Source organism: Syngnathus typhle, linkage group LG14, assembly GCF_033458585.1.
Source record: "Syngnathus typhle isolate RoL2023-S1 ecotype Sweden linkage group LG14, RoL_Styp_1.0, whole genome shotgun sequence".
In the NCBI taxonomy this organism is placed as follows: Eukaryota; Metazoa; Chordata; class Actinopteri; order Syngnathiformes; family Syngnathidae; genus Syngnathus; species Syngnathus typhle.
Window position 1 is genome coordinate 5466315 of NC_083751.1, and position 27396 is coordinate 5493710.

At 42.2% G+C, this 27396-nt stretch overlaps 5 protein-coding genes and 1 non-coding gene across 12 annotated transcripts; 3 read left to right on the forward strand and 3 right to left on the reverse strand.

Moving 5' to 3' along the window:
- Nucleotides 1-656: 656 nt before the first annotated feature.
- On the reverse strand, nt 657-3575 carry ccl44 (chemokine (C-C motif) ligand 44). Its single transcript, XM_061298222.1, has 5 exons — nt 3422-3575; nt 2427-2556; nt 1853-2000; nt 1666-1740; nt 657-1581 (listed from the first exon to the last, which is right to left on the reverse strand). Exons 1-4 carry the CDS (start codon nt 3483-3485, stop codon nt 1702-1704), a joined length of 381 nt encoding a protein of 126 aa, XP_061154206.1. The 5' UTR covers nt 3486-3575; the 3' UTR covers nt 657-1581; nt 1666-1701.
- Nucleotides 3576-4664: 1089 nt separating this feature from the next.
- LOC133166975 (serine/threonine-protein kinase NIM1) lies at nt 4665-13609 on the forward strand. Of its 3 annotated transcripts, XM_061297418.1 has the most exons (5): nt 4665-4709; nt 4963-5007; nt 11263-11595; nt 11762-12033; nt 12439-13609. In XM_061297418.1, the coding sequence occupies exons 3-5, from the start codon at nt 11331-11333 to the stop codon at nt 13189-13191; spliced, it is 1290 nt and encodes a 429-aa protein (XP_061153402.1). In that variant the 5' UTR covers nt 4665-4709; nt 4963-5007; nt 11263-11330; the 3' UTR covers nt 13192-13609. The 3 variants fall into 3 exon arrangements, with proteins under 3 accessions (XP_061153402.1, XP_061153401.1, XP_061153399.1); XM_061297417.1 differs by lacking the exons at nt 4665-4709; nt 4963-5007 and adding an exon at nt 6212-6745; XM_061297415.1 differs by lacking the exons at nt 4665-4709; nt 4963-5007 and adding an exon at nt 9918-10372.
- trnap-cgg (transfer RNA proline (anticodon CGG)) lies at nt 6136-6207 on the forward strand. The gene has a single exon. It is a non-coding gene; the product is annotated as a tRNA-Pro (tRNA).
- Nucleotides 8143-9705, reverse strand: pole4 (polymerase (DNA-directed), epsilon 4, accessory subunit). The gene is made up of 4 exons (XM_061297425.1): nt 9463-9705; nt 8725-8809; nt 8496-8537; nt 8143-8410 (listed from the first exon to the last, which is right to left on the reverse strand). Exons 1-4 carry the CDS (start codon nt 9703-9705, stop codon nt 8397-8399), a joined length of 384 nt encoding a protein of 127 aa, XP_061153409.1. The 3' UTR covers nt 8143-8396.
- Nucleotides 13610-16891: 3282 nt separating the features above from the next.
- On the reverse strand, nt 16892-19379 carry ccl25b (chemokine (C-C motif) ligand 25b). Of its 3 annotated transcripts, none has more exons than XM_061297423.1 (6): nt 19221-19379; nt 18968-19055; nt 18214-18246; nt 17993-18110; nt 17728-17848; nt 16892-17651 (listed from the first exon to the last, which is right to left on the reverse strand). In XM_061297423.1, exons 1-5 carry the CDS (start codon nt 19335-19337, stop codon nt 17728-17730), a joined length of 477 nt encoding a protein of 158 aa, XP_061153407.1. In that variant the 5' UTR covers nt 19338-19379; the 3' UTR covers nt 16892-17651. The 3 variants fall into 3 exon arrangements, with proteins under 3 accessions (XP_061153407.1, XP_061153406.1, XP_061153408.1); XM_061297422.1 differs by having other exon boundaries at nt 16892-17654; nt 19221-19377; XM_061297424.1 differs by lacking the exon at nt 18214-18246 and having other exon boundaries at nt 16892-17654; nt 19221-19372.
- On the forward strand, nt 18013-23968 carry LOC133166976 (uncharacterized). Of its 3 annotated transcripts, none has more exons than XM_061297420.1 (5): nt 18013-18137; nt 21223-21388; nt 22067-22348; nt 22684-22947; nt 23494-23968. In XM_061297420.1, exons 2-5 carry the CDS (start codon nt 21319-21321, stop codon nt 23742-23744), a joined length of 867 nt encoding a protein of 288 aa, XP_061153404.1. In that variant the 5' UTR covers nt 18013-18137; nt 21223-21318; the 3' UTR covers nt 23745-23968. The 3 variants fall into 3 exon arrangements, with proteins under 3 accessions (XP_061153404.1, XP_061153403.1, XP_061153405.1); XM_061297419.1 differs by having other exon boundaries at nt 21285-21388; XM_061297421.1 differs by having other exon boundaries at nt 18091-18137; nt 21281-21388.
- Nucleotides 23969-27396: the final 3428 nt, after the last annotated feature.

Sequence of the window (27396 nt, forward strand, 5' to 3'; positions counted from 1 at the left end):
AATAAGTTATTCGACCTCTTGGAGGTACGGAAGATGATTAGGGACATTTCGTCTTATGGCTAAGTGCTAGCATCTTAATTGCTAACTTTGCTATGTTGAACAGAACATCATTGTTAAACATACCATTTAATTTCAAACTAGTTTCGCATTTTTTAAATAGAAGGTAGACTATACAGTTTTCTAAAAACGCCGGGTAACATCATCTTGAAGACGGCGCACCTAACAGGTATTTTTGCACTTTATTTAAACAGTTCCACTAATTGCTATGTGCTAAGGCTAATCGCGTGCTAAAATGCTAGGATACATTAAACTATGTATAAAAGATTTCCCATAAAGACTCACTTGAACATTATTTATGAACAATATTTTATGAAGATATTTATGATACTGCCTCAGTGCTAAACGTTTCTAACGCTCATCGCTTGCTAACAATGCTATGCTAACTCTAAAAAGAAATAATACCGTGTGTGTATGTCTGCTCATTGCTCACATATTCTTTTGGATAAGTGTAAAATCTATGGACACTCTTACAAAAATATACAATAAATAAACAGACTACTTTCTGGTTTAGGCAAACACTAAAACATCATTTAAGTCTGTTAAAATAACAATTATTTCCTTAATTTGTCTGCAATAAGACAACACTAAAAGACAGATTGTTTCAGATTCTTTTATAAAATAATTCACTTTACATAGTGTTTCAACATACAGTGTATTCTTCTACAATACGATGATTGTGTGCTTCACACACTATCGAGCCCTCAAAGTTGGAACAGCCTTGTCATGTGGTGAATGGAATCATGAAGAAAGTACTTTGGCATAGTTTAATGACGGACTATGTAGTAGTGTGTGCGTGACGCGAATAGAAGATTGAAACACAGACCGTACGTAACATTACGCTAGTATTAACAATCGGTATAAAGAGCAGATTGCTTTTCACTGTATGTAAGTTTCACATCTCGACTTCAGTTGTATAACAGTCACAAACGGGAGGTCAAAGTCTGAAAGGGACCGTGAAACCTGGATTGTACAAAAACAAGGTGCAAGTTAATTTAGTAAAAGGAAAAAAAAAAATACTCCCCTATAACTTCTGCACCCACCAAACCTGAACTACTTACTCAGAGCAGTTACACGTGAATGTGAACATTTACAAAGCACAAACAAGCATATATGTATCTTGCTTCAGGACGATATTAAAACCACTGCTCATATACATTTTTTCAAATCACAATGTTTTTTTGTTTTTTTTCTTCTACAGATCAGCCACAAAAGACGTAATGGATGGAGAGGGGGAGACTCTTTTGAGGCAGACTCTGGCAAATAACAGTAAGAGCCATTTTAGTTAAATCCATCACGCATATCTTACAAGTCAATCCTCCTCCTCCTTCTCTTCACTTTTGCAATCTGTCAAACACAGTTCATATTTTAAATATGTAAAGCCATTTAAATAGATATTGCTGCCCAGGTCTGGTCCACTGCAGACAGATAGTTGTGATATAGAGCAAGAGACACAAGACGACTGGAGAGTCAGCTAACTGCTGTTTTACTGTAGGATGACGAGCTGCTGACAGTTTACTTGGCCTGCAGGGAGGAGAAAGGAAAACTGTGAATCTTGAAGGTAAGACACAAACACTTTCACCGTCTAAAAATTAAAAAGAAACATACCTACGACTATTCATTTCCCGTCATATTTGATGCTTCTCACTCCGTGTTGAAGATGGCCCAGTTTTCTTTCTTCTCCTGATGGTTAAAAAAAAAATTGTTATTGAGAATTTACTTTGAGCAAGCTTTATAGACATGTTGCAGCTCCAGCCAAGTAAAAAGTGTCAAAAAAGTCTGTGTCATGCCTGACCTCTGTCATGACAGGCAGGTTGTCGTGAGGAAGAAGCCACATTGTTCGATGGGCTTTGGTCCGCTGTCTCTGCAGGAGCTTCCGCAGCAACCTTTTCACTTTACGATCCCTGGGATCGGCACATTTCACCGCTTTTTTGGTGTAAAGGCTGCCCAAAAAAAAAAAATCATACTTATTATAACTGTTTATCGACAGCATCGTAGAAAATACATACAAGCTCTGTTTCAAGGTTCACTTCATGAAAGCCTTAATCCGATACAGTTAATGAAACCAAAAGGAATTTGTAGAACTTGAAGAATTCCATGTAAGGTTACATCCCCCTCCCTCATTTCACACAATATTTTTCTCAGCGTTGCTGACCCTAACCAAAAGTTTGACTGTGGCCAGACTCTGTTCTATTTACAGACGTCTTGTCATTGCCACATATTTCCTCTCTGACTTTTCTGGCAATTACGGGGCTCGCCACAACATCACGACCTGGAACGATGACCGCGGCTCTCAGCCCGGACTCTCGGTAGCATATTTTCCACGCCTGTGCTCAATAGCTCCAGGAGTGGATAGTTGGAATACTTGCATGATGGCTTGTATACTGCAGTCCGGTCCCTCGGTCTGCACCTCAAACCGCAACACGTCCTTGGTGCGCACCTTGCCGTGAGAATACAACATGCAGCATTGGACATCCCGTTGCATTTGCACACCTTTACCTGGCAAAAAAAAATTGGTCATATTTTGTTTGTCATAGTGACATTTCAATGGATATCATCAGATATTCAAAATGTATTTGTTAGACACGACAATTTGCTGCTCAAAATTGTGTGGCTAAGTGAAGGTCCGCTATTTGCTTATTAAATACTGACTTTAGCTAGAAGCGTTCATCCTGTCAGCATGCTTTTTTTTTTGCTGTTTGCCTGTACATTTGCGTGCTTGCAGTTAGCATGGGAGCTTGACCGATATACTTACTATACTATACTAAAATTCCAACATCCACTTAATACAATTCATATGAAGTTCCATGAACTTTTCGCTTGTGAAATTGTCAAGCCTCAAACGTACCTGATTGTGGGATTGACTCTAATCCAGGTGGAACAACGGCGAAGTATTTGCGGCTAATTCTGCTCGGTGACGAATGATGTATTTTGTGCAAGCAGAGTGTGAACCGCACGTTGTCGCCTACACATATGCACACGCTTGAAGCACAATGGTATACCGCTGTGCTGTCCTCTGTGTGACTGTTTGTGCGCGCATGTGTTATGATGGAAGCCTTGGGCGCAAAATAGGACAGCGGCGCCGGTTACGCCTCACTTGGAATCCAGAGCTCAACCGCTCGTCACTTCGCTTCCAGCTCTGAAGCGACGGGGTTACGAGACGACACCATCGCTCGTGCTGATCGCCGGGCCCTTTTCCCCTCCTGCGAGCCCTTCGCGCGAGCCCCTCTTGTTTACATCCATCGCTGCTCTCACTCCCCCGCCCCCTCCCTTTTTCCAGATTCGCCATCGCTCTTTCGTCCACACTGTCCACCTGAGGGGTGCGTGCGATTCATGCGGTATCCTCACACTCGCCGTGTCTTACCTTGCACAGATGCCAGGAGGAGAACAGTCAGGGAGATGACAGTCAACATCTGCAGCATGAACATGATGAGGCCGGCAGAAAGGAGGATGATCTCGTCGCTCACCTCTCTCTCCCTCTATGGCTGCTGCCTCTCTTGTATGACTCCCTCCCTCTTTTTATACCTCCCTGCCCATCTCTCACTCACTCACTTCCACCACCTCTTTTTTTTTTTTTTTATCCCACTATCTTTCCCTCCCTCCATCTGATTGTCCAGTTTCATCTTGCCATATGGTCACACTCCACTCAACACTCCTCACCCGCCTCCTCATGTCTTATCAGAAGATTAAAAATCACTCCACATTCTTTCGCTGTCTCTTGCCTAAAGTGCCTCATGGGCTTTTTTTTTTTTTAAGTGACAGTTCTTTGGATTTTAAAAACATTTAGAAGATAAGACTCTATTTATCTTGGCTGTAAAATATCACTACAGCAGGTGTATCCAACTCAATTCTGTCAGGAGCAGGATTTCTGGAAAGCTGTGTTTACTGTGGCATGGCTCAAACTATACTTAGAACCATGCTCGCTCCAAGAATTTCTGATGTGTTGGATGAGAAATGTGCACAACATGCCATTCAAACCAGAAATGTGGAACCGTATCACAGCTGAGTGCAAGTTTGGCTTGAATTTCAGGGACACTTGCAGCTTCTGCCCTTTAAGCTTTTTGGCAGTGTTTGGAAAAATGCTTTTTCCTTTTATGGGCACAACTAAAGCTGAAAAGAATCGTTACACCCTGTAGAAGAAACTCATTTCGGCCAGTTGTTCCTCAATCTTGTTATTTTTGTTATGAGCCGATCGACAAATGATTCCTTTATTCATGTCGTTTCCATGAATTTTTGTTAAAATTCGAAATATGAGTGTTTTTGACGTAAAAGGTCATCTTTTGGATATCCTCGTCTTTTTTTTTTTTTTTAAGTTTGTTTCATCTTATTGTGAACCTTTATCAATGTAAGCAAAAAATGCATTTTATCACCCACTGTGGATGTTATTTAAGAGCATCCAGGATTCAATTCTGCACTGAGATTTTTCTGGCAAGAGGAAATGAAAACAAACAAAAGAGTCTTGGCAGCAAGCGTACGGGTATTCCCAGCGTTTGTTTTATGTCTCTTTTGAAAGGTTTGACTCATACGCTAGTGTCACTGTGTAATTATCTTACATTTAGCCAGTTGAATGATTCACATGTTTGGAAAATGTCTTTTCGACCTCACCCTCGGTCTAGCGACGCACCGCAAGAATACGCTGGAATCAACAACCGGTCTGTGCTTCAAAACAATATCAGCATATTTGGGAACAAACCAAACTAATTTATTTTGTGTTAATGGTGTTTGTTGATCCAAATTGGCACAGTAAATGCAATGAAACTTAAAGTCACCCCACAAGGCTGTAAAATTCAGATTTATTATATTTATTTTTTTTGAGGAAATATGTTTCTATAGTGTCACTAAACGGCAGAGGTCGGTCGCGTGAGATATGATAATATCAATTTTTTTTTCTTTGTTTTTTTGCAGGCACTTATTCCAAATGAAGTAGCATCAACAAAGAAATATATCAAGGTATGTCAAGTGCCATCGGAGTTAAGGTAAAGTGTTTCATAGTTTTCTCTTTTGCACTGGTAAGACCGTTAAGAATGGACTTCAACTTCGAATATTCCATTGCATTATTTGTAAGCACCCATATGGCATGTTTAATGAGAGCATTGTGGAAGTGCAGATGGTTATTGGCGGACACAAGGAATCACCATTCACAAATTAAACATGTTTGCTCCCCGGGCAAACCGAGGACCTATTCAGAGAACAAGGCAACGTACGTCCCCCTCAGGGGGGGGGGCATTCTTATTTGAGCCGTGGAAGTGAAACTATGCAGTCGGAGCACCGAAGAGGCGAGGATGGAGTACAAGTATGTCCGTGCGTGTGTGTCCGTGCATGCGTGTGTATGTGGACACGCGTTGGGGACGGGGGTTCAAGAATTTGACCCAAGAAATCAGGTTGGAATCTCAGCTGCGAAAACATACCTTCCACATGAACACAGGTCTGCTTGTGAGCCAGAGACATTTTCTACATAGCTCTGCGGCGATTAAAATATCTCCTGTCAAGGTGTGCAGACTCGCAAAAATGCGGGCAATCAAAAATAAAAGTTACAGCGAGACGCTAATGTGTTCCTCTTAGAGGGGGGTTGCGGTGAGGGGGCTGCCTCCTGGAGTGGTTGTAGGGCTCAAATCACAGCTCTCGTGGTGCCTAAAGAGATCTCGCTGTACCTGGAAGGGATTGCCGAGGGATAAAATGCGCAAGGGCAAATAGCTGATCTAATCTTTGCTATGAAGCAAACAAAGAGGTGCGTGATTCAGAGAACAAGTTATGTGAAATTGAACACAAATAAATTCCACATTCTGGGAATTATTTGGATCAGACAAGAAGCAGCATTCTTGTTCCTAATGGGTGTGTTTTCTTGCCTCGGATTGGTCTCTGCGGTTCATGTTCAGCGAGAGGTGCCATAGTTGCACATGAGTGTTTAACCTCAAATGACTTGTGCTGTTGAAACAATGCAACATGATGGTTTGAGACCAATATCCGAGAATAGCACGAGTGTCAGGATTTAAAATGAGCCTCCAAATGAGCCAAAATGTACGTTTAATTGTTAGTAAGTTCATATTTGTACTGGTATTAGCATCTTTCTTTGTAAGTGGCTTGTTGGTCTAGTGGTATGATTCTCGCTTCGGGTGTGAGAGGTCCCGGGTTCAAATCCCGGACAAGCCCTAGCTTAACTTAACTTTGAGTTAATTGAATCCATACTTGCAATTTGAACTTGTGTTCAGCAGGTATGAAGTTACCATAATGTTTGTTGTGGTTTATTAGAATTCCACTTTGTCTTTCAAATCCTGGATGAGGCATCAATGGATCAATCAATTGATCTGCAGAGTTGAAATAGTTAACCTATTTTGAATGGTAAGTAAATGCACTTTAAGTTAATTGAGCTACACAGTTTCCTTTTGTTGACATCTTGTGATGCTCATTGGTCTTGGTGTTCTTTAGCAGGTTGGTTTGTGATGTCACTAACCCCGCCTTTTTTGATTTGTGACGCCGCCCAACTCCGCCTTCATTATTCTTAAAACATCCCGCAGGTGTGGCAGGAGATCTTTCTCCTCCCTCGATCTGAGTCACAGAAGGGCTTGAGGTTTGACTTCATTCATGTATATAATAGTTTGCCCAAACGACTCCCAAAACTTAGGATCAGACAATTGTGGATGAGCAAACCGTCTTTCACTTTCTCCGAGAGTGATACCAACTCTCTCTAGTAAGTCGAATTTTAGAGTTATTTCCTTCAGTGTGTGATATATCGTAGCCTCATTTGAGTCATTAGCTTTGCAGCTAACATCCCGGTTGATGTAACCACAATGTGTGCTGTTTGCTGCTGCCGGCAGTCTTTGTGAGAAACAGTCGAACAGGCCAACCTTGGCCGTGTTCACCAAACTCCACTCATTCAATGCTTGGCTAACAGGAGACCTTTCTGGTGGAGCCTGTAATTCCACAACGAGGGGAAATTTTGTTAAAAAAACTGTTTGGTAGGGTGCCCAGAAGAAGGTTGTTGTCATTGTTGCAAAGCCTTTAAAATGATTCCATAAAGGCATTTGATGATTTTCTATCAAGTATGGACTGGAATACTTTGGGAAGTTCTGGTTCATAAAGGCAAAAGTGATAACCCAATTAGTCCTCAAATCTTCATTTAGTGAGAGGCTTTTCATTTCACCCTTAATGGAATTTCTATATTGATTGTGGAACTAAAACAATGTCCAGTCCGTCAACATGAGATTGTTTTTTTGTGTGTCAGTAAGACATTCCTCTGTAGGGAGTTGACTGGTGCACCCTTGGAACCAAACATCTGTGATCCTCACGGTTCTGTTTCATCGACGGGCGAAACACTAAACCCAGAAAATCAGCTTAAATACACTCAGACATTTATTTGGAAAATTCAGAGTGTAACAACTTGACTGTGCCTCGAGTGTGAACGATGTGTTTAACGAATGCGGTCAGCAAGAACAATACGGGGAGATCCTAGAACATTCCTAACACAAACTTGAAACTTGTGAGGTTTTTCCTCGGCGTCACACAACAGTTGCCGTGTGGTTCCAAGGACAAATTATACCAATTTTCAATCCGGATCATTTGTTTTTCCATTGGCAACCAAAAAAATCCAAAAATGACACTGACCCAAATTGTTCATAAAAAGGGACACTTGTAGATACAGTCCAGTGGTCTTGTGTCACTCTTTGTATTTTTGACCCGACCCTAAAATCTAAATATGATTGGAAACTGAAACAAACAAATTATGCTCTTTTGTGTTTACATTTTAAATACAAGCATGAATCTTAGTGATGCAAAAACGTACGATCAGCACCTTGGACAGCGAACGGTTTAGTGAAGAAAAAAATGTTCACCTGGGTTGATGGTAAACATCTCAATTATTGAATCCATAATGTGAGTACCAGTGGTGTTTACCTTGGGTAAATCCATTTCAAATAATCATCAATTCACATTTTTTAAGTAAGTTACGAATATAGTGCCACATCGGTGATGTTATGTTCTAATTAGTATTGTAAAAAATGACAAGCTATCCAAACTTATATCAGAAGGACAACTGTCGGTGCAATTATCATACTAACAATGCATTAACTCACTCTGATAGAAAAAAGGTAGTCAGGAACTTTCATTTATTTCACAGGATAGCAACATTTCATCAATATATACAAACTAATGTACACCTGTAATGGCCACACAAATGTAAAGAATGACATTTCTGCATCACAAACACTTTGTAGAACACCAGACATAAATATTGAAATTCTGAAAAAACAGAGCAGAGATTTTCACATTGTATCACGTCCATAAAAATGAAAAAAGTTTATTGGATGGTTTTGATTTGGTGTTTTCATCTGCTGGAGTACCATTCAATCGAGCGCGCCTGTAAAAAAACCCAGAAAAGTCATTAATTATAGAACAGAATTAAATAACATTGTCTTTAATTGTTATGGGGGTAAAAAGCTCACCTTCCAGAAATGCAAATTCGTCAATGGCCTCAATTGCGTTGTCTGCAGAAGAGACACATGCACAATTTAACACCAAATATGCAAGTTTTATCAAATGTTTGGCCTTTTAAGAACTAATAAAACTCAGTTTTCATTGAACAACCGGGAGATTTCTTAAATCGGATCTTGTTTGATCTTGCAAGTGTACCTAATATTTTTGACTGATCAGTTATTCTTTTTGTGCACTTACCCAGGTCTTTTCTTTGCAATGTCTTTCTCTTCCCCTGCTGTGCATATACCATTGCGTCCTTTGCGATCATTTCAACAAACAATTCCTGTGGGACAAACAATTGGGTCAAAAACTTGCATTTTCAGTATAGTGGCTGTATATAAAATTTGTAGTTAGTTTATTCCTTAATTAGAACGACTCAGTTAGATGGTTTGCTATGAGAGATCATACATATTCATGTGTGATAGGAAAATGTGAAATTATTTTGGTAAATGAGTAAATACATAACAGTGTAGTTAGTGTAGTGAAATGAAACATCAAAAGTTATCATTGTCCATTTCAGTTTTCATAACAAATCAAACTCAAGTTTGTTTGCACACTTCAGAAGTTGTAAAATAACAAATTATTTTGTCTTTGTAAATTCTTTCAGCGTCTATGCTGTTGTATCGCTAATAGTACAGACATTCATCTGCCAGCAGAGGGCGCTTTCGCTTAATAAAATAGTATTCAACATGGACAATAGAAATGATGTCTACGAATTTGCATTTATTTTTCCGTTGTTTGCGCCATTGGAATGAAGTACTCCTCTTTTTCCTCCCTTGTACCAACTAATGGACGAATTGTGTAAAACGAGATCGTCGTGGGAAATCACGTTAATTCACGCCGCAACATCTTAATATCGCGAGACTGAATCTCCACAACAACCACAAGGAATAGCAATGCTTGATTGATCTTTTTTGTTTGTTTGGGGTTTAATACCGTGGCTTTAGCGATGATAAAGACAGACTCCTGGCTGGCGAGGGACACGTCTGGGTCGGTCTTCATCAAGGCCTTGATGCGGGTCAGGGGTAGCTTGGACAGCCGGTTGTGGCCTACGGTGGCCGCGGGGCCAGTCGCCTGCTGCTCCTCTGGCGCCTCGGCCGCACGGCTCTCTTCGTCGCTCGCGCAGTGGTCGGCTTCGTGGTCTGCATGGGTGACGGGTACCGCCACCGTGGCTGCCATTTTCTCTTTTTCTTCGACTGTTGTTAAATTTGACTGTAAACAAAGGCAAAACTGTGCTTTTGCCGCGACATGTCACTGATGACAACAGAAGAGGCGCACCAGCATGTGCTTCCGCTTTCGCTGAGCTCAAAGCGCGCTGATTGGTCAGAATGCTTCGCGTATGTCCCGCCTTTTCCTCTCCCGCCAACACAATAGTTCTCAACGATTGGCTAAATTGGAAACCAGAATTTGACGATTGGTTAGACTCGGACATCAATTAACGTTTTCTTTGGCGTACTACAAGAAAGGTTGAAAGTTAAGTTCATACATGCTGAATAGAAATGTATTTCATTTACATAATGTCAGAAAGTGTACATATTTTCAGGCATTTGTTTAATATTGTCACTGAACTTAATGATACAATACCTTTCTTTGATTTATTACTGTTGAATCATGAAACCTTCTGTTATGAACCATCAGCTTTCTAGTTAAAATTAAATAAATAACGCTCCAAAATTGATTATGCAGCATTTTCATACTTGCAGCTGCTCCCAGAGCCAATGAGCAGTTCCCTAATACACTGCGTTAATAGGATTGAGGCTCATCTAATGAAGCTGCATTCACCATGCCCGGTCACAGTCAGGTGTTAGCAGCCTGAGGGACAGCATGAAGAATTCGCAGCATGCAGGTACATTTATTTCTGGCTAGTATATAGTTTTTAGTTTCACCCCAATATTTACTCTAGACGTATTTCCATTGTGTGGTTGATTTGCTTTTGGTTCAATACCTAAAAGATCCACAAAGGGGCGCCTTTTGAAATAAAATTGTGCAGGGAAAACCAACTTTGTTAAAAATAAATGCACGTTTAGTATGTCCTTACTGACGTTCTGTTAGAAAATATAGAAATATGAAGCAAATACTTGATTTAAATTCGTTGCAATCATCTATTTTGGTTATCTATGTACATTGTAAATAGATTTCTTGCAATGTGTCAGTTGCTACAAGTCTGCTATTGTCATTATCTTTGGCAAAATATGACAATATCGTGAGAAAAGATAATTTGTTGACGGTTGTAACACATTTTAGTTCTATATTGTCGAAAAAGATGTACTAAAATGAAATTGCATCAACAATGTCAGGACTACTGTGTAGGAAATGTAAATATTAGCGTTCACTTTGGATTTTCCCACATTGGCTTGTATTGGTCGACCAGAGGTCATTGCTCTTTTTAAACAACACAACCTTGAGTAACATACAATTACATACTTTACAAAATGCAACAAATGGAAAAAAAAAAAGACTAACTCTCCTCTATTGTGACCTGACTTCCAGTCCCTACAGGCTTCCGTAATTAGAAGAGACACACTAATGCTGCATCTAAAATAGTAAATCCTTGCCATTTTGAGAACTGACTGTACTACAGACTAATTTTAACCCACGGTCATACTGGACACACTGATTGCTGCATAAGCTTGATGTCATTATAGAGCCTGTTCTAACAAACCTTTGGTTGAATTTTGTACAAAAATTGCAGTATATGTTTTCAAACGTGTCCCTGCTGTGTCCTCTCTCCAAAAGGCATCAAAACTAAACTGTGGCCCAAGCCAAAAGCAACTAAAAACCCCAAAGATGAGTCCCCCTCTAAGATGGAGAAGACGTGCACGGCGTCAACCTCGACAGCACCCGGTGTTGCTTCTGCCGCCGTCGCAAAAAGTTCCCCCCCGCAGCTGAGCGAGGCCGAGAGGATACGCCTGACGCCCTTTGAGAGGGTGGTCTACGAAATGGCCCACAATGAAAGGATGGTGAACGACCTCATCCTCGGCCGCAGGGTTGGATTCTACGAGCTGCGGGGGGAGATTGGCCAGGGCAACTTTTCATCAGTCAGACTTGGCATCCATGCTTTGACCAAAGGTCTGTTACTTTTATCTCCTTTATTTATTCTCCCAAACAGTTTTGTGCCTCTACGTTGCGTTCAACTGTCAGATTGAAAATGTATTTTTGAATTGGTTGTACGGAGGAAAGTATTTGAGATTGTGACAGAAAAGACCTACATTTGCTCTCCTGTGCTTTTTTCCAGAGAGGGTGGCTGTCAAGATCATGGAAAAGCAAAGCAAGGTGGCTAAAGGTCCCCATCCTTTCATCTCCTCGGAGATCCACTGCATGGAAAAGCTGTGCCACCCCAACGTGGTGCGTCTGTACGAGGTGATGGAAACGAGCAGAAAGATGTATCTGGTGATGGAGTACGGTAGTGGCGGCGACCTGTTCGCTCGCGTCACCACCAGGGGAAAGCTTAGCGACCTGGAGGCTAAGCTGATTTTTGCCCAAGTGGTCTCTGCTGTGAAACACATGGTGAGCATTAGTCACAATCTCACACTTTACACTCGCACGCAATCCGCAAAGCAAACCACAAACCATTTGTGTGCTCTGTGAAAGTGGTCAGTAAACAACTGTCTTAAAAGTCAAGTCTTAAAACTAAAGTCTAAAACCAGACAATAATGATCTGTGGGATATTTTTTCGTCATACACATATACTCAATCACTGCTCAGAAATGTGTTCATAAGAGACAAAAGCAGCAAGCTATGCTAACCTCATTTAGAAGCTTCACTGTACATGATGATTGAGTAGAAGATACTTTGCAAGGATAGCAAAATAGAACAAAGCCTGAGTGTCAATGTACAAAACGCAGCCAAGAAAAGTGCAAAAGTGAGTGCGATCGAGTGAAAACACTGACGTGTTCCTGTGTGATGTTCCAGCATGAGAAGAACATCATCCACAGGGACCTGAAAGCTGAGAACATCTTCTACACCACCAGCTACTGCATCAAGGTGGGTGACTTTGGTTTCAGCAAAGAGAGCGCGCCCAACGAGCTGCTCACCAATTTCTGCGGCTCGCCGCCGTACGCCGCGCCTGAACTCTTTTGCGAAAAAGGATACATGGGCTGCTATTCGGACATCTGGGCTTTAGGTATTGTTCTGTACTTCATGGTGACCGCCACGTTGCCTTTCTACGGGGACAATTTGAGCAGGCTGAAGCGTTGCATTCTCCAAGGGGCCTACAGCATCCCCACCTATGTGCCCGACGATTGCCAGCTCGTCATCAAGGGCTTGTTACGGCCCGTACCTGTGGACCGCTCATCACTCGCCCAAGTTTCGGACGGCGCTTGGTTGAAGGGAATCCATTACCCAGACCCGTATGTGCCCCTGCCCTTAGTCCCGGCGCACTTGGCTCAGGCCACCGATGCTCTGTGCGTGGAAGAAAAGGAAGTGAAGACTCTGCTGTCAGACTTGGGCATCGTAGCTGTTCACTTGCAAAACAATCCCTGCTTGGACTCAAAGAGCCCGCTTACCGGAACCTACCGCATCCTCCTACACCGGGTCCAGAAGAGAAGGTCCGTCGAGGCCGTCGGCTATGGGGCACATCGCCCCGACGAGTATAATAGTCAGGCACGGTGGTGCGTCGCGTCAATGGACAAACGTAACCCATCAGAAGTCTGTATTATACTCTAATGAAGTGGTGCCTTGACTATACAGGAGCCACATTTTTTTAAGGAACAAAGAAACTTTGATAATTTTTTTTAACTTGGAGCCAAAATCCAAATTACCAGTTAGACACTCCACCACAAGATAAACAGTGAGCGTCACAACCTCAAGCCATCATCAGTTCTCGTAGTGCGGCGATCATTTGCCAAATTTATTTTTTCTAACCATGACAAATGTTAAGAGCTAAACGGATGATGTCCGTTGAATGGAATCTTAAAATTATTGAAAAATACAAGCAAGGTTTGCAGCTGACTTGGCAAAGCACAAAATGTACTGTGTACTATACCAGTGGTGTCAAACTCATTTTTGTCAATTGTCACATTGTAGTCATGGTTTGTCTTGATCTTTGGTACATTAGTTTTGGAATAAAAACAAAAATATGTAATATTGGGTTGCTTTTTTAGGAAGCTGAAACGGATTGATGGCATTTCTATTCATTTCAATGTAGGATTTTGATTTGAGTCAAGGTACCGTCTACTTGTTCACAACTTTTTCTTGACGTTTAATTTCAAGTTGTTCAACACTGAACTGGTGACGGCAGATGAGTAGGAGGTTCAGGGAGTTCTTTATCCCGGACATTTCTCCTAAGTAATGAGCTGTGACTCGCTGCGCCAGCATTACTCGGTATTTAGCGCTCTGATGCGAAGCATTCATCAATCACAGCGCTGCTATCCGTATCTCGCAATCCTTTTTAGGCCCGTGATGAATCCGTGGTTAATCCAAGGCCATAGTTAATCCCAGCTAGGGGGTCTGGGTTTAGGCTACTGGGAACATGCTCACTCCAACAATTATAAAAACTGACAGTCAGTGAGTAAAAAAGACCACTTGGCACTTAAAAATAATGATAATCAGTTTTGAGAAAGGTTTTTTAATTCCATTTATATACCCAGTATATTATATATTTTAATTTCCATTTAACATTGATATTCTGGTTGAAGTTTGCAGCAGTTGTAGTGTATCGTACTGATAGCTATTGTTGATATTATATATTGTTTACTCGAAATATGTATGCCTCTTTTTTCTTGAGGCAAACAAAGGGCATACCTTGCAATTAATGGCGTTCAGAAATTTATGAGAGGAGCCACTATTTGAGGAAATAAAATATATTGTATTTTTTTCCCCTCTTATTCTTCTTATTATTACTATTTTTATTATTAATATTATTTTTTTTTTTTTACTACCTAATTTTGTATACAGTGTATTGTGATTGGTCAAATATGAACCCTGGCATGCCTTCACCTGACTGCAAAACAATTTGATGTGCATATATTATTTTAGGCTGTACTCACATATAGGCCATTTGAAAAATGCTTGAGCATAATTAACACTTAACGCTCTGTTTTTGTAGATGCGGAAATGTCAACATATCCTGCTTTTCGCTGTGTGTGTGTCCTTGACGATACGAACTGCGAAATGACAATTTGGTGTTTTACTCTTAAGTGTCCATTGTTTCTTAATGCAGCATGCTCATCTTTTTTTAAGGTGACTATCATTCTCTTCATTGCAGTGTACAATGAAGCTTTTAAGACCCCACTTCAAGCACCCTTTCCTGTGGGAAGTTCAAACTCTCAAATTCAAATTACAAAACCTTCAGATTTAAATTCTTCAGCCTCTTAGTGTGTCCAATTTACTTCATGTTAATCTTTCAACGCCTGCTCTCCTTGGCAGCCTTTTCCCGTTACCTCGCAATATCTGATCAGCAATAATCACGATAAGCTTTTTGCACTCTTTCTTCTTTTTTTTTTTTTTTTTCGGTAAATCCCCCGAGTCTGCCCTGCTCCTAGAGGAATGTGTGTGTGAGCAGACCTCCTGTCCCGGCTTGTTGTTTACATATGAATCTTGCTCAATATTGGTGAAAGTACTTGTTATCGTTTCCTCTTGTGCTATTACAATTTGTCTACGACAAAGTAATAGTCACGAGACACAAATATAAGCAATGATCTGCTTCCCCCTGCGCATTTCTATGGTTAATTATTTACACCGAGATGTTCGAAGGTTCAATGAGGACTTGGGTGAATTATTATTATTTCTTGGAAATCCAAAATGGCCAATTTTCTCACATGCCATCACTTTCCCAGTTGTTGAATGAGAAAATTAGTCCAACATTTTCACTGGAAATAAGTCTTTATCTGTTTATATTTGTCATCTGTGGGCGACCAAGAAATCCTTTCACTTCCCAAAAAACGATCTGTTGGCATCAGTCAGTACCGCTGCCATTTATGGACAAGATCCTCTCTCAAGCTAAGCGAAAACACACAACAACTTCTTCCTCCATCTCATGTGTGCATATTAGATGTTGCGTGTTTGGTTTGGCATGTCCTCAAGATGCTCGAAGCTACTTTTGTGTGTGCGACATGAGCCAAGTATCTTTCTGGGGAGATTAGTGTCAATGAATCAAACAAGATTACGGCAAGATTTAACAGGTTTGACCGACTGATAATCATCTATGAATACCGCACGATTGTCAGAGCTCCACTTGTGCCCATCCGAGCGCACACATTTCAAAGGAGTCTTATTGTGGAAACTTTCACTTGTCAAACGGCAGCTGGAGGGCATCTGAGGCCACTTTCGTTTTCTCTTTCTCACATCATCGCTGATGTGAATCATAAGCGGCTGTCTTTTTGATTATATCTTTACTACTGCTTTGTCGGGTGAAATGAAGCAGAGGTGTTCATTTAATTTGTGTTTATTGTTGATAAATGTGGTGTGGTAGTGCATTGGGAAGCAAAATATTAGAAACTATTTTTTTTTTTTTTTAACGTAGGTGTCGAGAAGAAATTTCCCTTTGCTCTCATTTAATTTGGTCATTTTAATGTCTATTTGTTTGCAAAAGGAAGAGCGCTGTTTTTCTTTTCCACTGAGGGATATTCCGCCATGGTTTTAGCAAAGATGTTTTGTTTTAGAACGACTTTTTAACTTGGCATTCCAGTAAGTTGAGCAACATTATCTGCTCTTGTTACTTATCGAGATCCGGATTAGACAGTTTAGGTGTACCTAATGGGGTTATTTTTGTTGATCCATTATAGTGGACTTCTTTGCATCCTGCTCGGAAAAGCCCGTTTCTGCTCCAGTCCACTCGCGTGACACTTTTTAAAAACATGTTTTGTCTTTTTTGGCACGCAGAGGAGCGAGAAGGGGTGAATAGTCCCTGTGCTTTACTTACCCCTCATAGGTCTTGACATCACTGGCATGCTACTTTGTTTTGTTGTTTCGCAATTCATCCGCGGCCAAATCATGAGAAAAGAGCTGACGCCAAAGTGGGTTTCTTGTAAGGACATGCTGTCACATCCCATTTGGGACGTGGTTATGAAATATTACCCCTGCACAGTGGCATCTTTAACCTTCGGATCAATCCGATGCCGCCTTCGCTTGTAATAAAAAACAGCTTGGCGAGACCACACCGGAGGTCGTTTGGATGAATGTTCTAGGTTGTGTCTTTTTGGGAATTTGTGGTGTTTACGCAAGTCCTGCCAATAATCAGGAGAAAGCTAAGCTCAGCGTGACCCGGCGGGCGTCTCAGAGGGGCCGAGTCGCGTCCACTTGATAGCGAATTTAAGTATTGTTGACAAATTTGGTTTCTTTTTGGTAGAGTGGGGGAAAATGACCATAAAAGGAGATGGTGCCGAGTTTCACACAAATGAGCTCAAAGATAATGGAGAACAGATGCTTGTGTGCTTAAGTGGAAAACAATAATCCATTATCATTTTATTACCAAGTATAATTGGAGCACGATTACAAAAATACAAAAATTTGATGGATTTTCAAAAACAAATGTGCACCTATCTACAAAGTGGTCCCTTCCCATATGTCTCGCATACAATACGAAATGCATCTTGTACACCAAGTTAAGCTCAAAATGATTCATAACTTGACTAAATTGTGAGTTAGTGATTAAAAAATATATATACATTTATTTTAATGACAGGTTCATTTCTGCCAATGATAATTAGCGCTATGCTGAAAATAGTCTTTATTTTAATTTTTAAAAATCTATATTCAAACCACTGGATGTACATAAGTATATTTGAAAAGAAAACTACAAATCATTTTGGCCACAAATAATAAAAATTGCATTTCTTCCCACAATGTCTGTTAGTCTTTTGCCAATTTCTTTCGTCATTTCCAGCAAAACGCTCACTCAGCAGATAGAAATTCACTTGCGCTCCAAATGTGTCCAGTTTATGAATCATTTTGGCTTCAAGTGTGCACCCACAATCCAAAGCTGCCCGATAATGGCTCATTGCTTGCAGGCATTCAAACATCACTAACATAAAAAGAAAACATTTAAAATTGTGCTATAGGTCTCTGAAATGTTATAAGCATGAAATACATTCTTTGTCAGTGACAGAAACTGGCAAATTTACATGCGGCTAATGTGCTCCGTGTGCTTCATGATGATCTTCCAAAGCCTCTTGAGTCTCCTTTTGCTTCTAGACAAAAAGTTGCGCAATGAGTTGCCTTTTATATAAGACATCATGTGCATCGGTGCTTAATTCCTTGTACCTAATTCTGAAGCATCCTTCTCAATCTCACAACTTCCATCAACTCCTGGACCCAAATATCCTCAGGATTGGCACAGATGGTGCGCGGCGCCTTACGTCCGGGCCTCTTCTTTACGGTAAACCTGCACACACGCACGCACCGACATCATCCAACATTTGACTCATTCCAAATCCACAAGATCATTTAGTTTTCCATTTCTTGATGCCAGATGATTATGGGTCGCAATTGTGCGGCTGAAACGAAAACAATGAGCTTACGAACTCACACAACAGCTCTGATGTTGCAATCGCCATCTGTTTCCTGAATCCTGTAGCTCTGAACCTTTTCCTTTGTCTTTGTCTTCATCCCACCCACATGGCCCAAGCAGCAGTCACCGTAAGAACCTGCACAAGGAAGGTCAAGGTCACACGGTAAGATAATCAGCCTCTGTGACCAAAAAAAACAAAAACGATTAAGCATATTTGTTGATCTGAGAATGATTTCTACCAGACAATGTGGCCACGGTAGGATAATCCGCCTCTGTGACAACAACAAAAAACTATTAACCATATTTGTTGATGTGAAAATGATTTATACCAGACAATGTGGCCATTCCATTTGCTCAAGTGGTGTAAATCATGTAAAAAGAAAGACAATAAATTACAACCAAAAAAAATCAAAAATGGTTTGAATCATGTAAAAAAAAAAAAAAAAAATTACAAATAATTTTTAAAATAAAATTTCAAAGAAATAAATATCAAGTGGTTAAATTTCAACTGACATGACCTTAATTTGCTGTAGAATTACACGCACACGGTGCCAATCCAATATTGGACACGTCTATGACAAAGTTTGAAACGGACAGCTGTGACCCATCAGAAATGTCAAGCCCCAATCTATCTATTTATCTCTCGATTTCCATCTTTCTTTATCCATCGATCTCTTTTCTTCTCCTCAATATTCAATATTTCAACACGTTGAAAGCCTAACGAGCACAGTAATTCCACACCAGAGCCTGAAGACATTTCCCAACCAAGTTAAGCAGAAGAATGTGAATAATCAAAAACAGATGCATGTGTCAAGAGAGCCTCAATTACACCAAAACTACCGGTTCGTAAATTGCGCAATCAACAAGTGACCCCCGTGGTGCAAAACAAAGCATTTAACTGTCCTAATCATGTGCCTGGAGCTGCATCTGCCAGCCAATAAAGCCTTTGGTCTTTGAAGGCCAAGCATGTGTTTCAGCGTCGCTCTTACTAACCTTGTGCCAGACACACTGTGGTGCAGAAGAGCAGCACCAGGAACAAAAGTGCTTGGAATTTCATGTCGCCTCTTGCTGTTCTGCTTGGCTGTGCAGGAATAAAAGACAGCGTTGGTTTAAGGAGGATAGAAAAAAAAAAAAGCTGTATCTCCACTACAAACCAGAATCACGAGAGTCCTTATGATTTTTTTTCTCAGCTGCTGCATGCAATGCATTTGTTTTTGAATTTTGACTCCCAAACGGAGGAACGTACCTGGTGATTTTTTTTCGCCGCTTCACTCAAGGTGGCCTGCCTCACAACTCTCTGCAGTGCCGAGGTGGGGCTTTGCACTCTTATTGTGCACATGTATTGTAACCCCCCCCCCCCCATTGGACACACACAAACATGCCTTTGCCACTCCTCCTCGAAGCAGCGCGCACCCACTTTTGCAAATGCGGAGTTGAACATGTTGTGCAATAGTAATTGGTTTGTAACACAAGGTCAGCCAACAGTGTCAAAGTATAACTACTCTCATTGGCTTCCAGTAGAGCTTTAGTTGTTGTATATTGGTATGTAATGCGTTTTGACATGCATTATGTGGAAAAGGTAAAGAATCCTGACTTGGTGGTCACTTCCTTCCCTGATGGAATCCAGATGTTCCCAAGAACTGCTGACGTGGTTGGACTCATGTATTCAATAGTCCGTTGGGAACGTTTGCTTGAAACAATGACATTTTGATTGATATCTCGCCATTTTTGTTATGCAACCAATCAAAGGAAGGGAAAAAAATGCCAAATCCATTGTGGGCTAGTTAGTTATCCGAGGCTGTGAGCACCAATTTGTAACCTGATTGGTGAATGAAACAAGTCGAAGAATTTAAATTGGTTTTATGGTAGTGTTTAGCAAAAAGAAAAAAAGCCCTCCTGGCTCTGATTGCTCAACATACATCCATCACAATTTTTTGGTGTCTTTTATGAAATAGCGCCCGTCCTTAACAAGCCCTCGAGTGAGCCCCGCATTTCCTGACTGGTTGTCTTCTTGGATGTCAGGAGGCTAAACTAACTCATTGTGTGCAAAGAAGTTCTTTGGTTGGATGGAGTCCTTCTGCACATGTTGAATTTCAACTCGATGGAATGCAAACAACAACCGTCCGTTTCCTTGACTTCATGCAAATACACTTGAAAGCAACTTTTGAGTATCATCTATAATGTGCCTTCTTGTTTTTATATTGTGTCGTTTACTTGTATGTCTATCGTGTAATATGTCTCGTCACCGTGGGATAGAGAAAACGTCATTTCGGTTTCTTTGTGTGTCTTGACATGTGAAGAGATTGACAATAAAGCTGACTTTGACTTTGATAATACGAGCCTTGAAAACCCAATTGACTTTATCTTCCAAGCCTACTTTGAAACACTATCCGTGGCTGTGAACGTTTCTTTCAAACCTTCTCTTGAAACTTCATTCCGAGCCATAACTCTAACTGAACCCTCGCTGTATAATTAAAATCGGCAACTGTAGTTTGGCAAATTTCGAACAGACTTGAAACAAACCGACTAAATGATTGTCATTGTCACAATACCCGTGAATACATATGACATGGATGGATGGATGGATGGATGGATGGATGGATGGATAGATGGATAGATAACGTATCATTTAGAAAATGCATCAGGTCAAACTGACTGCGCGTATACGGGCGACATCTGCTGGTCACTCGGTGCACTGCTTTCCAACATGTTTCATCATAGACAGGCACTCTTGTGGAAAGCAGTAAGAAGAAAATCTCATTGAATCCCAACCCTATGATTATTCCAATACAATCTTTAGTTTATTTTTATTTTTTCTTCAATACAATTTTTTCTCTTTTTTTTTTTTTTTCCGGCCACGATTTGCTTCCACATGCTAGCCCGCTCTGCGTTGTTACACAATCATGTAAAAAGTATCCCGCGAAAACAAGCAAGTGACACAACAGATTCCAAATGAATCCAAGTGCGCACGCACGCACGCAGCTTTATGGCGTCAGCTCATGGGACGTTTGACGGGCGCTTTCGAAGCTTCTTAGGTGATCGCAATAAAGCCCCCGAATCCAGCCAATGAACAAGCAACGAATATGTGCAGACTTTCAAAGCCTGACTTTGATGGCTGTGACGAGGCCGATGACGGTCCTTTGTTTGCTTTGCTCGAGACGTTTGTGCTTTTCTCGGGCCGACTGGCGGATTGTCTTCATTTGCGTTGTTTGGCTCGCTCGCTCGCTCGCATCTCTTCAAACTTGCAGCTCCGGCTCGGCTCGATTCGGCTCGGCTCGCATCTCTTCACACTCCCATCTCCGACAGACAGCAGGCAGACTTCCGACTCGTCTTCGAGAGCCACAATGAAGCTTGACCTCAAGCTGCTGTGCATGGCCTTGGGCCTCGTCCTCTGCGTTGAGCAAAGTCCGGCAGGTACGGCCACTTGTTCGAACCGATTGTTGTCGTCTTCTTGACTGTGGACTGTGACCACCCACTATGCGCACGAATGAAATCTTTCTTTTTTTATGGATTGATTTCGATTTCGTCTTGTAAACGCTCTTACAAGGTTCCGATTTTCTTTCCCGACCCCCAGTTTTTTAAACCTACTAAAATAGTAAAGAGAATCACATTTTGCCTTTACAAAGACAACGTGACGTTGCGGGGGTGAAAATAACGAAAGTATATGTTGGATTTCCCCCCCCCCCTAAAGATATCCTGGGGGGACGGGGCACTCGGCTCGTTGAAACAAAAAAAGTCCCCAAAAGTTGATTAGATTCTTCTTCTTCTTGCTTTTTTTGTCGCGGTGTGTACAGTTGATTGAACAATGGCACAGCACACAAATATTCAAGTTTTCCATTTTCAGAATGAACCCGATCTATACTACAAAGCACGACTTTGGTGGAAAAGTAACACAGAACTTGATCAATTTGATCGAGGGTCACGTCAGAGATCTTTGCTAAGCATAGCAATGGACGTGCACTTTTCTGGTTCGAAACAAGCGACAAGACATGGATGGATGTTCTCAGCTCAAACAAACTAAACAAGAAAAAAATTAAATCGGAACAAGTGGAGATGAATGATTGGCCACGATTGCTTTGTTTGTGCTGCCAGTGACGCCATGCGACCACGGTGGATCTACTGATGACAAGGAGTGCCAAGGCAAGCCGGGAGGAGGGCTCGCCTTGAAAGCCAGTGGCGCTACGGGTGCAGCTAATGTCACGTGGAAGAAGGAAGGAACCCCACCTACAGAGATTAAGCCCACCGCTGGCCAGTACAAGAAAACTGGACCACATGAGTCCACCCTGACGATCCTAAACCTGAAGGCCACATCCGAGGGAACGTACGAGGCCAGCAGCGGCGGCATCTCAACAGCGCAAAAGTTCATCGTCCAAGGTTTGATGTTGCGCGAAAAGCCGCCGGCCGCATGAAGCCTTTTCTGCACCATTTCTTTCCCACAGGGCACATGCAGACAAACGCACAATCGTGCACGTCAAGAAATGCATTCAATTTTCCGGTGAAAAGTTGGCAAAATATGCCCCAAAAGCGCTCCAAAACTCCAATTCACTTGTCTTCAGAAACAATTGAGCAAACATTAACTCGGTTTGGTCCAAAATAGCAACATCTCAGCATCTTTGACTTGCTACTTACCAGAGTCTTGTGTCCTTGTACTTTGCATGGAGAGTGTGTGTGTGATACTTTGACCAATTCTGCTTGTCTTGTGCTGGCAGTGGCAGACTGCTTTGGCAGCACAACAGAAGTGCCGTGCGACGGCAAGGCGAATAGTGATCTCTGGCTGAAAGCCATTGGCGCTAACACCCCCACTGTCACCTGGGAGAAGAACGGTCAACCTATTGGCGACGATCCCACCAAGTACGAGAAAACTGGACCAGAAGATTCCACCCTGAAGATCCTAAAACTGGGGGAGGAATCCCAGGGAACCTACGTGGCCAAGAATGGCGGCATCGATCCAGAACAAAAGTTCATCGTCAAAGGTTTGATGTTGCGCAAAAAGCCGCCGGCCGCATGAAACCTTTTCTGCACCATCTCTTTCCCACAGGGCACACATGCAGACAGAAGGTGGCACAATCAGGCAGGCCAAACCAAATGTCAACAAATGCATGCAATTTTCAAGAGAAAAGTTGGTTGCAAGATAAGAGCTCCAAAATTCCAGTTGGCTTCCAAAACATTTATGAAACCTCTCCACTCATTTGACACACAAAAGTTAGTCGTGCGACACATGCGACCAAATTTGGTCCTTTCGTTGATCCGTCGTCCGTGTTGTCCAACCATTTTGTATTTAATTGGCGGTGGGAATTCGCCCATTCAGCGCAGCTTCTATTTTTTACAAACTGCACTCACGCTCACGTCTCCTTAAGCGCTTTAAGTGTGTTAGGAACTTCTTTGGCCGCCTCTACTCGACTCTCCACAAATTTGGCGTAAATGAGAGAGAGCACTTCGCCAGGCGCAAAAGTGGTGCGACAAGTTCCAATTTTGACACCTGACGTTTTCCAATTTGCTTTTCATCTGCCATTCCCAAGTGTCGGCCAGTGAAGACAGCAGCGACAAAGGCGACAAAGTCAACGTTGACGACAAAGTCAACGCTGCCGACAAAGTCAACGCTGCCGACAAAGTCAACGCTGCCGACAAAGTCAACGCTGCCGACAAAGTCAACGTTGCCGACAAAGTCAACGTTACCGTCGGCGGCAACGGCGGCAACGGCCTGTCCTACTCCCCTGCTCTGCTGGTGATTGTCACTTTGGTCCAACTGCTGCTTCAGCTTTCCAACTAGAAGACAGCGAGTAGGCGCGGCGAGCGGATGAGCCCACAAAAAGCATCGCCGGCCTTGTGCCACATGCAAGTACACATGTACCACCACTAAGTTAATAAGTTAAAGTGACGTTAAAGTCCGCAGTAAGCATATGAATGACACTTGGATTTTCTTTTGATTGAATTTGATTGGCTGGCTGTCATTGTGCTTCTTTTTGCTCTTAAGTAATAAAATAATCAAACCTACCACGCGCATGGTCTTTGTCCTTTTTGTCCTTTTCATCGCTTCTGGATGGATGGATGGATGGATGGATGGATGGCGGCCCTCAGCAACTTTGGAAAACTCGCGTTGCCAATCCAAGCCCGGCGTTGCAAAGCTGACGAGAAGCTTCCACATGCTCGCCCGCTCTGCGTTGTTTACACAATCATGTAAAAAGTATTCCGGGAAAACAAGCAAGTGACACAACAGATTCCAAATGCGAGTCATTGGTGAGAAAGACCAGTTGGAAGTTATTCATTGGGCAGTCTCATTTGTCCCTCAAAGGTTCCCGTTATTATTCTGGTGAAAAAGAAGACGCTGTTACTTGCATCCACATGTTGATTGATTCTCCCAATTGAAGTTTAAACCAAATAAACTGTATAAAAGGAAGAGAATTACACACTACTCTCCTGTTACCCTTTGTGAGAAACTATTTCTTTGTGTCTGCTTTTAACTTTTTCAAGGGTTCACTACAGCAACTTCCAAGCAAGTGCGGCCTAAATGAGTCATTAATTCATCTAGCCCGACCAAACCCCGAACCCTAAGTGTGAACCATCCTAAGCATGATCTTATCCAGTAGATCGAAAATAAAGCCTACCAAACCACCCGCCATTTTTTTCTCGACTCAAATAAGAAGTCCGTTTTTGCATCTTGAATTGCATTCTACAAGTACATGAAACATATTGAGGAAGTTACTTGTGAGAGCCAGTAGAGGGAAGTCTTGTCTAACAAATAAACGGCTTGTAGAAATAGCTGCGGGAAAAATATCAACGCGTGTTTTTATTTCATTCTTTAATTATGTTTCTCAATATTTGCTTACAAAAAATATGGCTGCAATTAACTCAGTGCTTCTCAAATAGTGGGGCGCGCCCCCCTTGGGGGGCGCGGTGCTATTCCTGGGGGGGCGCGTGTGACCCTGGGGAACAGGCTTTTTTTTTGGCAGTACTAGAATAAAGTGTAATTGCGCGTTTACTACAGCAGGGGGCAGTGGCGCTCTCGTTGTTACGTCTGTCACGTTTGCGACAGTGCAACATTTTACGACTTACAAGACAAGTTAGGATAGTCACGGTGGGGAGGGGGGGCGCGAATAGTTTTCTTCTTGCTAGGGGGGGGGGGGCGTAACAGAAAATAATTGAGAAGCACTGGGTTAAATAAAGGTTAACCTTAAAAAAAAAAAAAAAAAAAAAGTGAACCCTGAACTTTGAACCCGCGGTGACCCCGCGGTGACCCCGTGGTGACGCGGTGACCCCGTGGTGACCCCGCGGTGACCCCGTGGTGACCCCTGGGTGACCTTTGAACCCTGAACTTTCAACTCTAGTTAAAAATCGAAAATGTGCACATGACCCCGTGAACTTTGAACCGACCTTTGACCCCTGGGTGAACTTTGAACCGACCTTTGACCCCTGGGTGAACTTTGAACCGTAAACTTTGACCTTTGACCCCTAGCTAATTACGTTTTTTTTTTTTTTTTTTAAACCGGCATAGCAGAACGATCCATGGTCTTCAGATGCCGCGCTGTCGCCATCTCCTGGTCAGTTAGGGTTAGGGTTTTTTTTTGTCTCAATTAAAACAAATCAATTAGCCAGTTGGTTTTCTTTATTTAATATCTATTATCAGACAAAACCAAATTGTGAATCAGTCACCTAGGCTATAGCAGAACAAACAATCCATGGTCTTCAGATGCCAAGCTGTCGCCATCTCCTGGTCAGCTAGTGAAATGCTTTTGCTGTTTTTTTTCCCTCTCAATTAAAACAAATCAATCAGCCAGTTGGCTTTCTTTATTTAATATCTGATATCAGACAAAACCAAATTGTGAATCAGTCACCTAGGCTATAGCAGAACAAACAATCCATGGTCTTCAGATGCCACGCTGTCGCCACCTCCTGGTCAGCTAGTGAAATGCTTTTGCTGTTTTTTTTCCCTCTCAATTAAAACAAATCAATCAGCCAGTTGGCTTTCTTTATTTAATATGTGATATCAGACAAAACCAAATTGTGAATCAGTCACCTAGGCTATAGCAGAACAAACAATCCATGGTCTTCAGATGCCACGCTGTCGCCATCTCCTGGTCAGCTAGTGAAATGCTTTTGCTGTTTTTATTCCCTCTCAATTAAAACAAATCAATCAGCCAGTTGTTTTTCTATATTTAATATCTGATATCAGACAAAACCAAATTGTGAATCAGTCACCTAGAGAGTCAGAGTCAGCTTTATTGTCAATTCCTTCATGCCAAGACACACAAAGAAATCGAAATTACGTTTCCTCCATCCCACGGTGACGAGACACAGTACACGAGTAACATACAAGTAAACAACGGGGGAGAGAGTTCAGGACGCCAAAAGCCTGAAGATCACAAACTTCGCCAGAGGCGAGCAGTGCTTGCATCCCACCACAGAGTCCCGGCACCATTCGTCACGGATGTAGACACGCATTCCACCTCCTCGCGATGTTCCCCCTCGTACAATGGCCCGGTCCGCCCGATAGCACGCTAGCCGCTCCAGATGCACAGCAGTTACGCACTGTCCGTTTCATAGATCTCAGCAGGCATGTTGATGCCCAGCGATCGAACGTTCGCCCGAAGAAAGGAAGGCACGGCCGGTCGAGCTGGGTTGGCCGCCAGCCTGGCCCGGACGCCCCCGCTCTCGCTTCAGGACGGAGCAGACCGAGCGCCTTTAATGTCCCTGCTTCAAAGTCCAGATCGCCACAAAACTCGCTTCCGCCGATGTCGAGCTGAACCAGCCCGCTGTACTTGTAGCACAACCCGGTGCGACGAGACGAACACACAAAACTGTCGGACAAACCCACATTAAACGACAAAACAAAACACCGTTCGGGACAGAGAGAGGCCGCTGCGTGTGCACGCGCCGCCATCTTACTTCCATCCTAGGCTATAGCAGAACAAACAATCCATGGTCTTCAGATGCCACGCTGTCGCCATCTCCTGGTCAGCTAGTGAAATGCTTTTGCTGTTTTTTTTCCCTCTCAATTAAAACAAATCAATCAGCCAGTTGGTTTTCTTTATTTAATCTCTGATATCAGACAAAACCAAATTGTGAATCAGTCACCTAGGCCAGTGCTTCTCAAATAGTGGGGCGCGCCCCCCTTTTACGACTTACAAGACAAGTTAGGATAGTCACGGTGGGGAGGGGGGGCGCGAATAGTTTTCTTCTTGCTAGGGGGGGGCGTAACAGAAAATAATTGAGAAGCACTGAATTAACTCGAGGGGGTTTTATATCTTGGTGGTTTGAATGGCAAATGACATCAGATGATGAGGTTTATCTACACTATAGATTCTGTAGACAGCATATAAACTCAGACCCACAAATTTAAAAAAATCCCTGCCACAATTTGTCTTTAGGCAGAAGTGGTGCTCCTCAACCAAAGTAATCAAGCTTCTTTACCTGCCGGTTTAATT